Genomic DNA, 14,382 nt, shown 5'->3' on the forward strand with positions numbered 1-14,382 from the left:
GTGTTTCATTGTTATCCTTGCTATTATTAATTTCAAATACTCTAAAGATAATTTCTACTGTAACTTTCCCTTTGTTCATCTTTATTTCGTACTTTTTATATTTATATCTACTCAGTGGGGTCTGTTTTCAACCCTTTTAAACTACTTCAAACTACTGTGATCTCTAGTTTTCACTTAATAAGGGATTATTAAGTTCTTCCTGATATGGGTGGTGCTGCAGATGCGGCTGCAGGAATGAGTGATGGTTTACTAAAAGGATTGTGGGAACTGCACAGTGTCTCGTCTTCTGGTTTTACTAAACTGGCAGTTGAGTTCTGGGGCCCGTTCTTCGTACGTCGCTTACTACATCCAAGATCAAATGACACATCCAAGATCAAATCATCGCGCTAACCGTGAGCTCGCTAATCCGGTTCCCCGAACACACCTGCTGTTGACGATTACTACAGCTGGACGCAGGAATGTGACATCACTGGGTGTCGTAAAAGGGGCTACGCATCGATAGTAGAAACATTGATCGGCAACCCGCTGATTGGTCGGCGAAAATGTCCAAGGGGCGTGCTCGGTATTTTCCGGCAGCAGAGCATGAACTCATGAGTGAGGGATTTCAGGAGTTTCAGAGTTTAATTAAAACGCAAGGGAACACTGCAAAGGCTGCAAAAGCAAGGAGAGAGGGCTGGCAGAAAGTTGCTGACAAATCAAACTCGTAGGTAATTTAATAATAATAATAATAATGGATTGGATTTATATAGCGCTTTCCAAGGCACCCAAAGCGCTGTACGATACCACTATTCATTCACTCCCACATTCACACACTGGTGGAGGCAGCTACGGTTGTAGCCAGGCTGCCATATCGCGCCATCGGCCCCTCTGGCCAACACCAGTAGGCGGTAGGGTAGATCTATCATATGACACTATATTGTCCAATATCATATGGCATTATATTATATTATAATATGTTATATTATATCCCCTTTCACATTAGAGCCACAACAGGACCCACAAGAACATGGGAACAAGTAAAAGTGGAATACAGGAGTATTCTACAGAATGGTAATATTTATCTCTTAGATTGCTTTGCGTCTCTTGGCAAGGTAATACTGGCCTGTAATACTCTGTTAGTTTGTTCATAACAGCAACCAAGAAAAGGGCAGAGCAAAAAAAGACAGGTGGTGGTCCTGCACCCCCTCGTCAACAAGTTGGTTAAGTAAATAATACCCTCACGGGAATATCGATATCTCTCTATGAGCACACTGTCGCGCTGAGCTAAAGGATCCTGTCTGTTCCGCAATATACGCTGAATTCTGAGGACTCTCCTTATCAATCTTGCACCTTCCGCAATGGGTTGGTCGCGTATACGGACAGGACATGGCTGCGACAGGCTTCCCAAATCCACCTTCGCTTTTATAGCCGTGGTCTCTCATCTTGATTACACGAAGTAATTTACAATTACTACTCTGAAATATGAATTACATCTGTAATAATCACATACATGTAATAGAATGTTAATAGTACATTTCCCTTTTTTAGGAAATGACCTGTATGTATCTGTGTGACATCAATAAAAGGATCAAGTGCTGCATTATCTTTAGTTACATTGATAATATTTATTTATGGTGAAACAGTGGAAAAATATCGCTGTTGCTTTCGTATAAATGAAGCGGACATACCTGCGTGGCCGCGATCTAATCCTGTTTACATAAAGTAAACCTGCTCCCGAGCAGGTTTACGCTTACGGCTCTGTTGCTATGACAGCAAGTCCCGGATGAGCTTCGGGGAACCGACTGATCCAGGATCACGCGAAATCGTCAACAATCTAATCCGGCTAACCTACTTAGCGAGGTACGAAGAACGGGCCCCTGGTCTTCTGACTGTTTATATTTTGTTTTCTTAAATCTCTCAGTTTACAGACACTGTTTTTGTCCGGCGTCTGGACTTTTCTTTTCTCACCACTGCTCGTCAGCAGGAATGAGTTTTAAGTTCACTTGCTTGATTACCCATCTTATTTATGTATTTACTTATTTTTGTTTAAGTAATATATACACGATACAGCTGCTATCACCTTCGCTGGTATTAGAGACGAGAGTGGTTGCTCACACGCCCTTCTACTTTCGGACTATTTCCAAAAGCGGTGTGAACTTTACGAGACGGAACTCGACCGTTCTCTCAACTCACCAGCACGTCAGTGAATAGCAGTAAAAGAAAAACACAGTAGGAGCAGCTCAGTCTCTTATTGGACCGTGAAAATTCAGCTTGCTCCATTAATTAAAACAATACACACACACACATTCACAGCTTCGACGCGCGCGACCGGAACCCTTATAATAAGGGGAGCTCCCAGAGCTACTTACTCCCTAGACCCAGTCTAGACCCAGCTGGGGGAGCTACCCAGAGCTCCAAAGCTACCAGTCGACGAGCTTCCAAAGCTTCCAGTCGACGAGCTACGCTACCAGTCGACAAGCTACTTCCGCTATTTTAAATTCCCTGAATTCAAAATGCGCTTTTACGCAAGATTGTGTCAGTGTGTCTGTATCTACCTGGTCAGTGTCGCCGGGTCTGGTCCACCTCGATCGGGCCCCACCACCGTAGGTCGCTTTCTAAGAACGTTGGCCAAGACTCGAATTTAACGCTCTTGGTCTTTTATCACACACCTAGTATGTGAGCTGTCGACAGGCGAGCAACGTGGACTGGTCACGGAGATGGGACACGATGGAGGCGCTCCGGCTCCGAAGGACCAAGAAATGTTGGGGGAAAACTCTGTAAAAAACCCAGGAGAAATAAAGACACAATGAGACAAAGTTACTTTCTTTATCAAACGTGTACACGGGTGAGCTGCTAAGAACAACTCACACCATGCACAGTGGCTTGGTAATTTTTATAGGCACAGAGCACAGAGACAGTGAGAACAGGATAACAAATAATAAACAGATAAAATAAAACAACTCCATATATGGTGCTAGTCTCGTCAGCAGAGAGCTAGGGAAGATAAAACAATCTAAAACAATATGTCCCAGAAACAAGATGTGTTTGCTGGGAAAGTCTAAAAAGATAATTCTAAACTAATCTAACCATAGGCAGAGGGCAGACAAAAGGCATCTTTGTACATTTAAAAGAAGGTAAAGAAACATAGAATCATTTTTCCTGTAACACCTCCACATGTACCACTGAAAACAGTTAAATTAGTTTGAATCTGAAATCATGGCTCAAACTACTTGTTCTGAGACCATTTCTTCATTTTCACAACAAACTGTTTAATAAGACAAACTTTACACAGAGTTCATCAAATATAACTAACACTTTAATATTATCAGGATTTCATAATACAAACTTCAAATCAACAGGGAAAGAGCTGCAGAACATGTGGATCAAAATGAATTCATTAAAAAAACAACATGTGGACTTCAAAGATACAGTAAATACACTAAAGTGAAAGGAGGAGCCAAAATTTGAAGGAATTTGAATTAAGTAAAAGTAGTCACCTGTGATCTTTAAAATGGTCCTGATGTGTGCTGCTGTTTATAACTTTCAACATTTCTTTGCTGCCACTGTGAATACGAATGTGGTCTTTGCCTAATTGAATAAAGGTTACACTGACTCACTGCTCCATCTTCTGGTACAAACTGGCATTACATGGAAGTACAGCCCAAAACCAGTTTAGCTTGAGTTTCTTTTTTCTGGACATAAAGTCACAGCAGGTGTTGTTTCAAAGCTGGTGGACAGATTTAGTTCATTTTGGAGGTTTTAAGAGCAACTGCTTTGAAAACATTTGCAGTTTGGGGAGAAAATGATTTAAGAGAAGATTTTACAACAGCAAAAGATTAAATATGAATGAAGGATTGAAATTTAACTTAGCTAACACATAAAATGAATACAACTACTAAACACTACTGTATCCTAAGGAAACAAAGAATAAAATGTAACAAGGATAACATTTTAGAGAATTAAAACCCCTAAAAGGAAAAAAAATAAACTTGATATGCATATCTATACATGCAGCTTCCTAAATGTAACATTCAGAATTATTCACTGCAGGTCCAGAAATCAGAGCTACCTCATCAGTAGTGATGTGACGTTCTGTATCGAGGTTTCGAAGCGTGTGTCGAGTAATGGAGGGGGCGTTTCCGCGAAGCGCGTATCGAGGCTTGCTTCATTTATGGGAGGAGCTGAAAATGATGACGTCCGAAGCCTCGCTGCCCGGCTGTACCACATGACTGGTTCAGGAAGCGGTTCGAACTTTGCCGCAAATAATCATTTTCCATACTGCCAGCATAACTATACACAGTATACTGCCATCACTACAATATAGATGTTTTACACACTCCATTTGTTGTTGACAGTTACAGGCTGTGTGCAAAAGGCCACACGCTTCAAATTCATGCCAACTAATATTTTTACGTCCAGTAGGTGTCCTGCTAGAGCAAATGAAGCTTCAAGAAGCTTCGCGTTGGGGTGAACCAATTGGATGAAAAGCTTCAGTGCTTCATGAGGCATCATCTGCCCATCACTACTCATCAGATCCTAGTGTGGCATCAGCTGACACTCTTTACAGGAGATTCCATCTGAACTCTGTGGAGCCTGATCTCAAGGTTTTTAAGTCTGACCCTGAAACCAGAAGAGGATCTTTCTCTCTCTTCAGATTCATTGTGATCCAGTGATTTCAGTCCTGCATGATCAGGCTGATGTTTGCACAGAGCAGACAATGAAGTGAAGGTTTTTGCACATTGGTAACAGTGAAACAGTTTATTTACAGCGTGGGATCGTTTGTGTTCGGAGTATGAACTGAGATTCCTGAAGCTCTTGTCACACTGGTCACAGCTGAAGTTCACTTCCATGTGTGTACGTTCATGTTTGTTACGATGACCTGATTGTGAGAAGCTTTTGTCACAGTGTCTGCACTTGTATGGTGTCGCTCCTGCAGTGGTGAAGGATGACCCACACTGGTCACAGATGTGCTTTTTGACCCCACTGTGGAAGAGGTCATGTAGTTTTAATGTACTTGGTGTGTGGAAGCCTCTCCCACATTCTTTGCAGTAGTTCATTTTGTCTCCAGGGTGGCTACGTTGATGTGGTTTTAGGTCCCATTCGTGATTGGAGGTTTTTCCACAAAGGTTAAAGAGAAACGCTTGCCCACCACCACAGTGACGACAGGGTTGAGAAATGGATCAGTGTGCTTTGCTCCACTCCTAAACAAAGACATTGTATGTCAGGGAATTCCTTCAACAATTTTATCCTGAACGTCGCCTGAAATAAAAAGCATCTCTGCCAACGTCCAATTGAATTTTACAGTTTAAACTATAAAACTCGGGTTACTTCTTCATTTTTCCAAACAATCAGGTTAAAATTACAAGATAAAAAATCAATACATCCTCACAGTAACTGCACGTCTAGAGTTACTTTCTGGAGTGGATCTGTTGGTGTTTTTTCAGCTGATTTGGAGCTTTAAAAGTCTTCTCACACAGGTCATTTATAAGGTCTCTCCTCAATGTGTTGTTGTAACTGTGCATCTGTTGTAAACAGTTTCCCACACTGATCACAGCAGGAAACATCAATTCCAGTGTGAATCCGTAAGTGAATATTTCGGTACTGTTTGTCTCTGAACCTTTTTCCACAAAAGTCGCAGCTGTACACGTTAATTCCAGAGCCTTACCACACAACTCACAGTTGTGTGCTTTAAATCAACTGTGGATCAGTTGGTGTTTTTTTAAGGTTCCAGACTGGGTAAAAGACTTTCCACACAACTCACAGCTGTAAGGTTTAAATCCACTGTGGATGAGTTGGTGCATTTTTAAGTTTCCACCCTCGGTAAAAGACTTTCCACACAAGTCACAGCTGTACGCTTTAACTCCACTGTGGAGGAGTTGGTGTCTTTTTAAGTTTCCAGCCTGGGTAAAAAACTTTCCACACAACTCACAGCTGTAAGGTTTAAATCCACTGTGGATGAGTTGGTGTGTTTTTAAGCTTCCACCCCCGGTAAAAGACTTTCCACACAAGTCACAGCTGTACGCTTTAACTCCACTGTGGATGAGTTGGTGTGTTTTCAAGCTTCCAGCCTCGGTAAAAGACTTTCCACACAAGTCACAGCTATACGCTTTAACTCCACTGTGGATGAGTTGGTGTGTTTTTAAGTTTCCAGCCTGGGTAAAAGACTTTCCACACAAGTCACAGCTGTAAGGTTTAACTCCACTGTGGATGACTTGGTGTCTTTTTAAGTCTCCAGCCCGGGTAAAAGACTTTCCACACAAGTCACAGCTGTACGCTTTAACTCCACTGTGGAAGAGTTGGTGAGTTTTTAAGTATCCAGCCCGGGTAAAATACTTTCCACACAAGTCACAGCTGTACGCTTTAACTCCACTGTGGAAGAGTTGGTGAGTTTTTAAGTCTCCAGCCCGGGTAAAATACTTCCCACACTCATCACAGCTGTAGGTTTTCTCTCCTTTTCTTCTGTGAGGTTTGTCGGCCTCCTGAGAGCGCTGACTTCTCACTCCATGTTGGTCCTGCAGTGACAGAGATACAAACAGCGGCAGTGAGTGAAATGCAGTCGTGGAACAAACTGAAACTCCCTCCATTGGTGGAATCAAACATGTCAACAAACACATTGTTGGTGTGTTTCCACCACCTTCTGGTGGCAGTATGACATTACAATGATGTGCTACAATGAGAGTTGTAATGAAAATTACCTTATTGAAGAAATATTGATCAGCAGAGAAAATCTTTTACGCATAAGAAATTTCAAGTTCAACTGATGATATTGTTGTTTCAATGTGTGCTTATAAAATATGATCTTTGTATTTTCTTGTGACTTCTGTGATTTCTGATTCGAATGTAGATTCTGTATATGTGACACCGGTGCGGAAAGGCTGAGTTTTATCTTTCTCTTATCTTCTTTCCACAGGTGATTTGTGTTTTTTAAAGGAAGGAAACCTTCCTCAAAACAGGCAGAGCAATGGAGCCGCCGAGGGAAAAGCACACGAAACAAAACTGTAGAATTAAAAATATAATTTATTATGTTTAAATAGTTAAAAATATAAAATGAATTAAAACAACCTTGGCCAAGGGAAGACACAATAAAAATCAATAACACACAACATTAAAAGTCCAGTGGAATCCACCACGGCCTAAAAGTCACAGAAAACTAAGAGGTCCAGCGTAGTATTAAAAGAGGGAAACCCAGCAGAGTCCTCGCCTTCCTCCCCGCATTCCACGTCCTGGTGCACTGAAGAAAGGGAGGGAGCGGCAGTCACTATTCCTTTGGCAGTTTACTTTATAAAAAGGATAAGTCAAAGACTTAACCGGGTGGGCAGAGCTCTCAACTCCGCCCGCCGCTTCCTCAAACTGCAATCGGCACCGCGGTCTCACTGCTTCTGTTCTCCCGCAGTGCACGAGCTGGCTCTTGTCGTTATTGCCACCAGACTGCCGCTACGCGTCCCTAGTCGCTGGTCATCTGCCTTTTTTTCCTCTGATCGTTTCCCCTTTCCAGTCGCTGGTAATCTCTCTTCCCAGTCGCTGGTCGTCTGCTCCATCTGATCATCTCTACTCTCTGATCGTCTCTCGCTCTCCCCTCTGATCGTCTGTGTCTTTCCTCTGTCTGTCTCGCATTCTCCGTGTTACATTTTCGTTGAACACCGGCTCCAAACCTCTTATGTGTCCTTGAGCACTCTGTAAATTACCTTTTCTTTTCTCTCAGGTGTGTCCAATTAGTAAAAACGGGGGAAAAGGCGGAGTCTCTCCAGGACAATTTGCCGGCAACTAAAACATGCAAACTAAATAAAACACTGCACAAAAATATAACCAATGCATGCAATATAAAAAATAAATATGTACACTTCACATTAAAATACAGCACAGCAAAACAACGTCCGTCCTTCCCTGGATGACATATATATGGATGAGCCCAGGATGCAAAAGATAAACCTGCTGTTATCATGTTTTTAAAAACACACCAGCTTTCAGTAATATTGTAACTAGGGATGCAACGACACCCATTTTTCCAAACCGATACGATACCGATACTTGGATCTGAGTACTTGCAGATATTGAGTACAAAAACCGATACTTCTACCACACACAAGTTAAACTTAACCAGTAGTAAAGAAACGACCCCAGACAACTCTTTAACACAAACGAAACGTTTACTGAACACATCACAACACTTCCCTTTTTTAAACTCAAATAATATTCCAATTCCTTAACCAAATGAAATACACTGTACTGTATAAATGAAATAATTCCCTTTCAAATTATATTACACAACCCAACTTATGTTATCACCTTTTGGTAAGTGACTCACTAATATACACTCCAAAACACGTTATATAAATCCACTAAACACACAATATTCACACATGGGCCCCACACACACTCACATTCACACTTGTTGCAGGCCTGTTTGCTGCTCACGCCAGATGATGGAGAAAAATCCTCTTCTCCCCAGTAAGAGCACAAAAGTCTGACTTACAGTTCCGTTGCTCGGTAGGTCACCGTTCACCAGTCCCACACTAAATCCACTCCACGGTGGTGCGACCGTTGAAACAAAAAGTCACTTCACCCACACTCTGTTGCGAAGCTCTCACACGGTTAGCTTTCTAGTCACACACTCTTTTGTGCTAGTTAACCTCAGTAAAACTAGCCCAGTCTCTCACTTTGGTTCAGCTAACCTCGTGCATCTCTCTATGCCGTTCTCTTCTCCTCCTCCATTGCAACAGATACACAGGTCCCGTTTTATGATACCTTCACGGGCCTCCAGAAAATTAGAACTCTGAACAATATTTAAACTCCATTCAGAGTTACATACCATAAAATAATACTTTATGATTAACATAACAGTTTGATTGCTCTAATTACCTGTATTTACCTTGTGACATATTACAGGGCAAATTACATTCTGGGTACAGTTACATCACATAACATCAACTGTGAACACCTTATGTTACCGTGGCGTTTAAGTCCATGGGAATTATGAGTATCTACTCCCAAATTCCCATCCGGGCTACATTATTATCGGTTCATGGTATCGCTTAACTTTTACAAGTATGAGTACACACACATTTTACAGTATCGGCCCCGATACCAGTATCGGTGCATCCCTAATTGTAACTGTGATATTTTTCTCACCTTTTGTGTTGAAGTCATTGATTGTTTCCTCTGTAGTGGCTGAGCTGAGTCCAAATGGATGAAATTGTTCCTCCGTTGCACCACCAGACTCTTCTCCTCCTGTTAATCACCTGGGGGACACACGCACAGCAGGATTTGTAAAAAGAGTTTTGATAAACACAATGCTGGACAGCAATGCTGTCATGTACACAAATACTGTACAACAGCTTCTTGCCATTTTTTGTTTCTTTTTATAATTTAATATATAATAAGGCAATGACTTTCTGCAAACAGTATTTCTTATAACTCAGCAGTATACTGCATCATAAAACAATATCATTCATTCACAACAAGTCAGCAGTTTAATGTAATGCAAATCAGTTTAACTAATGGAATAGTTGTCAGCTTCTTCTAATTCAGGAGAATGATGCAAACTAAAACTACATAATAATTCACAATCTTTAATTAGGGGTATAACATGGCATAAAATAATATTATAATCTAACACTGTATAACTGATTTCAATTGAAAGCCTGCATGCGCTAGTACCTCTTGCCACGAGTTCCCAGAATTCGTTGCGGTTTTACCCCTGAGTGACGTCACATTTTCAATCTCTATTGGGCTTTGGAGCGTGATGTCACGGGGGTGGGCGTGGAAAGGATTTTGGCCCGATCCGCCATTTTGGGAGTCTAGCGCAAGTGAAAAGGGAGCGAAGTCACACACAACAGCCATGGTTCGTATTTGCTGTGTGGTCAGCTGCAATGTTCGATCACACAACCGGCAAGAGAATAAGCTTGAAAATGGTTTATCTTTTCATTCTTTCCCAACCTGGAAGCAACACGAGGCAGCTCGTGTATCGATGTTAGCAAAAAACTCAGGCGTCTAGCCTGGAGAGCAGCTGTGAGACGAGCTGACGTTCTCTTCCATCTCCAAATATCTGTTGGTGCTCCAGACATTTTCATTCCGGTAAGTTCTAATAATAATAATAATGGATTGGATTTATATAGCGCTTTTCTAGGCACCCAAAGCGCTTTACAATACCACTATTCATTCACTCTCACATTCATACACTGGTGGAGGCAGCTACAGTTGTAGCCAGCTACAGTTGTAGCCACAGCTGCCCTGGGGCAGACTGACAGAAGCGAGGCTGCCATATCGTGCCATCGGCCCCTCTGGCCAACACCAGTAGGCAATATGTTCATATCACTCTTTATAGCCTATTAGTTTTATTTTCTATGCGCTCTGAGCTCATAGCAAATTAGAACAAACATCCTACTGAGTGATTTTGCAGAACTACCTTCTATTTATAGAGTTGCTAATTATTTGGCATTATTGCAGCAAACCAGCCGATGAAATGGATGAAACATCATGACTGAGTTCCAGCACTACTCAAGGGACCTGCTTCCAACATACCACCATGCCAATCAGATTACTTCTTCCATGTGAGGGTGAAGAGGTGACCCTCCTGGATAAGATGGTGAAGGTTTGCTGCGTTTGGTGAACAGTGTGATAATAAAACCAGGGAAGAATAAAACCCGCTCCTGTTAAATACTCTTAAGTCTTGTGCTGTTAAATTTGCTGTATTTTTTCAAAAGATACAGTAAATAAACTAATGTTAGTAGTGAATGATATCATGTAAACACTCATGATTTTGTGTAAACATTTTGTCATTTGTAAACTATAAAGGACATGGATTCTACACTGTTACTGATGTGATGTTCTATAAAGTGGTTTTAATAAAATTAAAAAAAGAGGCAAAAATTAGTTTGTTTCTTTATTCAACTTTTGAACAGTGGGACTCAGTCAGTATATATTCAGTAAATGCAAATTATTTACACGGCAGTGCACTACAGGCATAAATCTAGACCCCTAGATAAAACATTATGGGTCATTCCCACAACCCACAGCTTTACTGTGTTCCAGCAAAGTATCCAATAGCAGTGACAACTCCTCCACAGTAGCAGGTGGGATTTTTCTGTTTTGAGGACGGCTCCTTTTACCTGTCACTACAGATGGTCTGTTTATGTTTTGATCAAGAGCCTTTTTTTGGGCAGCTAAAGAGAAGTCCATCTTATGGCCAACCTCTGGCTGTATCTTGGTCATATTACCCAGCAAAACCCAGTATGCAGGTTCATCTGTAACAGTCCTTGTGCCACAGATCAACACTGCTGCTTCTACATTAAACAGAAGAGCAGCGACATGGCTGCAGGTCTCTGCGACTCCGGCCATACAGCTGCAGTGGGCGGCTTCAACCTTCCCTGTGATGCTCACAGTGACCCATGGCTGCGATGCTGCAATTCAGTCTTTAAGAGTGCAGGACCTGAAACACACACAGACAAAGTTCATTTAAAGACAAGAACTAATGAGCCAAGGCCGACGTAAATGTGTTTAATCTACTTTATCATAAATGTAACAAAGTGTTTAGAAAGTTAGCACAAACATGTGATTTTTCATTTCTTTATGTGTCCATCTATAGAACGCTGCATGTTATAGTGTAAATCTGCCTGTTCTCTGTCAGAAACCTGCCTGCAGAAAATGAACCTAAAGTATGTAATGCAAGGATGTCATCACTTTAGAGATGGAGAAAGCATAAAGTGACAATTATGAATCACTTAATATGATAAGGAGATTCTGCAGGTCATTGATCAAAGTATAAAACTAAAATAAAATGTATTTTTAGTGACACAGGATACAAACATGGAAGCAAGATGTGTAATTAGGATTATTTATAATAAATATGAATAGTGCAATTTCTTTAACCATAAAGAATAACAATCCTTCAGGACAATGTCACATCAATGCACTGAACTCACTATGTTATCCATCTAACAGCCTCCACATGTTCTCACTGTAATTTCCCCTCATGAATGAATTTATGCTGCACTAATCTGAATGTTTGCAGGGAAATCAAACGCATTTCACTCGCAGTACTCGAGCTGACTTACCTTTGTTTGAATGACGACTTGTACGCGCTGACTCCACAGACAAGGTCCGAAAATATGTCAGGCTACGTCAGTAGCGGTTGGTCTTCAGGGTTTCTACTCCACGGCCGTATTTCATACGGGTCCACATTTCCAATGCACGCTATTTTCTGCAAGTACCGCTGCTTCGCCTCTGGACGCAATCGGTCTCTATACAGTCCATTCTCTTTTAAGCTGCTTTTAAGCATCTTTCTTGTAGTCGTCGTTCCAACACAGTGTGTTTGTTTTGATTCGTAGACCCCGAAAACGACGCTGCGCTCCCACAATGCTTTGTGGCGTGACGTCAACTCCAAAGCCCTATGAAGTCCTAAAGGCTGATTGCCCTCCCCCACGCTTGTACCCGTGGCTTCCTGTCCTGAGGGATGGCTCTTCTCCTGCCCTGCGCCCTTTGTTCATATTCAAAGACTATTTTTCTGTATGTATTCTTACCCCATAGCAACCGCCAGATTATAATGTTGCAGACAATCACAAACTCTACAGTCTGTCTAACTCCAGTGTATACCAAGCAATCTATTATTCTTAACAGCAACAACATAAACTGAACCCACATTAAAGTTAGCTCGGTGCTTACCTTTATATGAGCCCACAAACCGAGAGAAACTCCGTGATGAAGCTGAAAGTCTTAAGAAACAGATCAGGGAGCAGAGACCCACGTGGTTCACGCTGATCTCGGCTACGATCCAGGACACAAGGGTGTGCAGATCGATGCAGAAATTAATCCCAACGTTGGCAGTGGTATATGTTCCTGTAAGTTCACTACTTTACTCCCGTTTCATGAAAAAGCAGCTCTCTCTGCTCGACTCCTCTCCTGCACACACACTTTGCTCCGCCTCCTTTTCCGGCTCTGCTGTGATTTGTTGCTGTGCGGTCACGTGACTAAGCAGACCAACGTAACCATGTGGGGTGTTATTTCAAAAGTAGCGCCTATCTCCTTTTCCTAAGCTCTTTTTCTTGCCCTCGATGGAAACGTCATCGTGGGAAGGAGATTTGCTAAGGACTCAGGGAAAGAGAGGACCGGTGCTGAGAATTGGAACAGCTTTAGGCTGTATCCCAATTCAGGTTCTGCAGCCCTAAAGTACGCAGCCTTAACGGTCCAAAAGGGCCGCGTACTCAAAGACCGCTAAGGCCGGAAGTGCGAGGCTTGTGAAATGCCGGTCGAGCTCCGTCTCGCTGCCCAGGTTGCCTAGCAACCATGATACTAACCGCTGTAAACGTTTCATACAGCTTTGTTTGAGAGAAATGAAGGAGAACATATTTTGTTCATTTGTTCGTTTGTTTCTACACGAGCTTTGTGTGATTTAATAAGTATCTGAGGCTGAGACCACATGACTGTAAAACATGATTGTTGGGCTTCATTTCTGTACTGAACAGTCATTTTAAGATTAGCTAGTAAATAACAATTAGCTAATGTTGTTTATGAGACTAAAGTCAGTGTAAATATGATATGGCCATATATATATAATATTATAGTTATTATATTAATCATTATTAGTTATTACAGCAGTGAACTTGAACAATTCACGTGAACAATTCACTTTTATTGTCACATCACATGTGCAGGTACACTGGTACAGCACATGTGAGTGAACTCTGTGTCAAACACTGAGCTTCAGTAAAGATTCAAGTTTCAGTTATTTATATTTCCCATCACCATAAATCTTCACTCAAAGACAAGAATCTTTTACAGTGTATAAATACGTATAGATGTATCATATGTAAGAGACAAATATTGTTCATTTAATTTGTTGGCATTACTAAATTTGGCTCAATGCTTACATATATGTGCAAAATGAAAATGTACGAGCTGTGATAACTGTTTCTGATAAAATGAAGAGTAGACTGATATATGAAATATTCCTTTATTGGGTGAGAAAATCAGACCATGTCATAAATGCTTTAAGTCATACAGAATAGATATCAGAGCCTTAAACATGCTGACTTCTGCTAAATGGGTCAAACTGGGCAGAAAGTCTACAAACACATAACATCCTTATAGAATATGATGTAACATTATAGAAAACCCACAAAACGCTACGTCCAGATGAACAGATTCAACTTTTGGAGATTTACTTTGCTGGATGATTGAGAATGCATCAAGACGAAATATTGTTTGGTCTGGGTCTAAACAGAGTGCATTGTGTGCATAGCTGGATTGGCCATCGGACATACCGGGCATTTGCCCGGTGGGCCGCTGGCGATTTTTTGTCTTTATGGGCCGATGGATTTTTTTTATTTTTAGGAAGGGTATAGATAATGAAAGGTGTTGGATTGGCCAATTGGTCATGATCGACTCTGGGCTGGACCAATTACAGCC

General features: G+C 41.5%; 1 protein-coding gene across 3 annotated transcripts; it reads right to left on the reverse strand.

The window, feature by feature from the left end:
• Nucleotides 1–2,796: 2,796 nt before the first annotated feature.
• LOC146712953 (uncharacterized) lies at nt 2,797–13,063 on the reverse strand. 3 transcript variants are annotated; one of them, XM_085445971.1, is made up of 3 exons: nt 12,640–13,060; nt 9,109–9,218; nt 2,797–6,491 (listed from the first exon to the last, which is right to left on the reverse strand). In XM_085445971.1, the coding sequence occupies exons 2-3, from the start codon at nt 9,124–9,126 to the stop codon at nt 5,673–5,675; spliced, it is 837 nt and encodes a 278-aa protein (XP_085302097.1). In that variant the 5' UTR covers nt 9,127–9,218; nt 12,640–13,060; the 3' UTR covers nt 2,797–5,672. The 3 variants fall into 3 exon arrangements, 2 of the variants coding, with proteins under 2 accessions (XP_085302097.1, XP_085302106.1); XM_085445980.1 differs by lacking the exon at nt 12,640–13,060 and adding an exon at nt 9,637–9,786; XR_014917480.1 differs by lacking the exons at nt 2,797–6,491; nt 9,109–9,218 and adding an exon at nt 10,771–11,407 and having other exon boundaries at nt 12,640–13,063.
• Between the last annotated feature and the right edge of the window lie 1,319 nt (nt 13,064–14,382).

Source organism: Copadichromis virginalis, linkage group LG3 (assembly GCF_057382275.1).
Source record: "Copadichromis virginalis isolate Kocher_CV1m ecotype Utaka linkage group LG3, C_Virginalis_male_GT1.1, whole genome shotgun sequence".
Lineage (NCBI taxonomy): Eukaryota > Metazoa > Chordata > Actinopteri > Cichliformes > Cichlidae > Copadichromis > Copadichromis virginalis.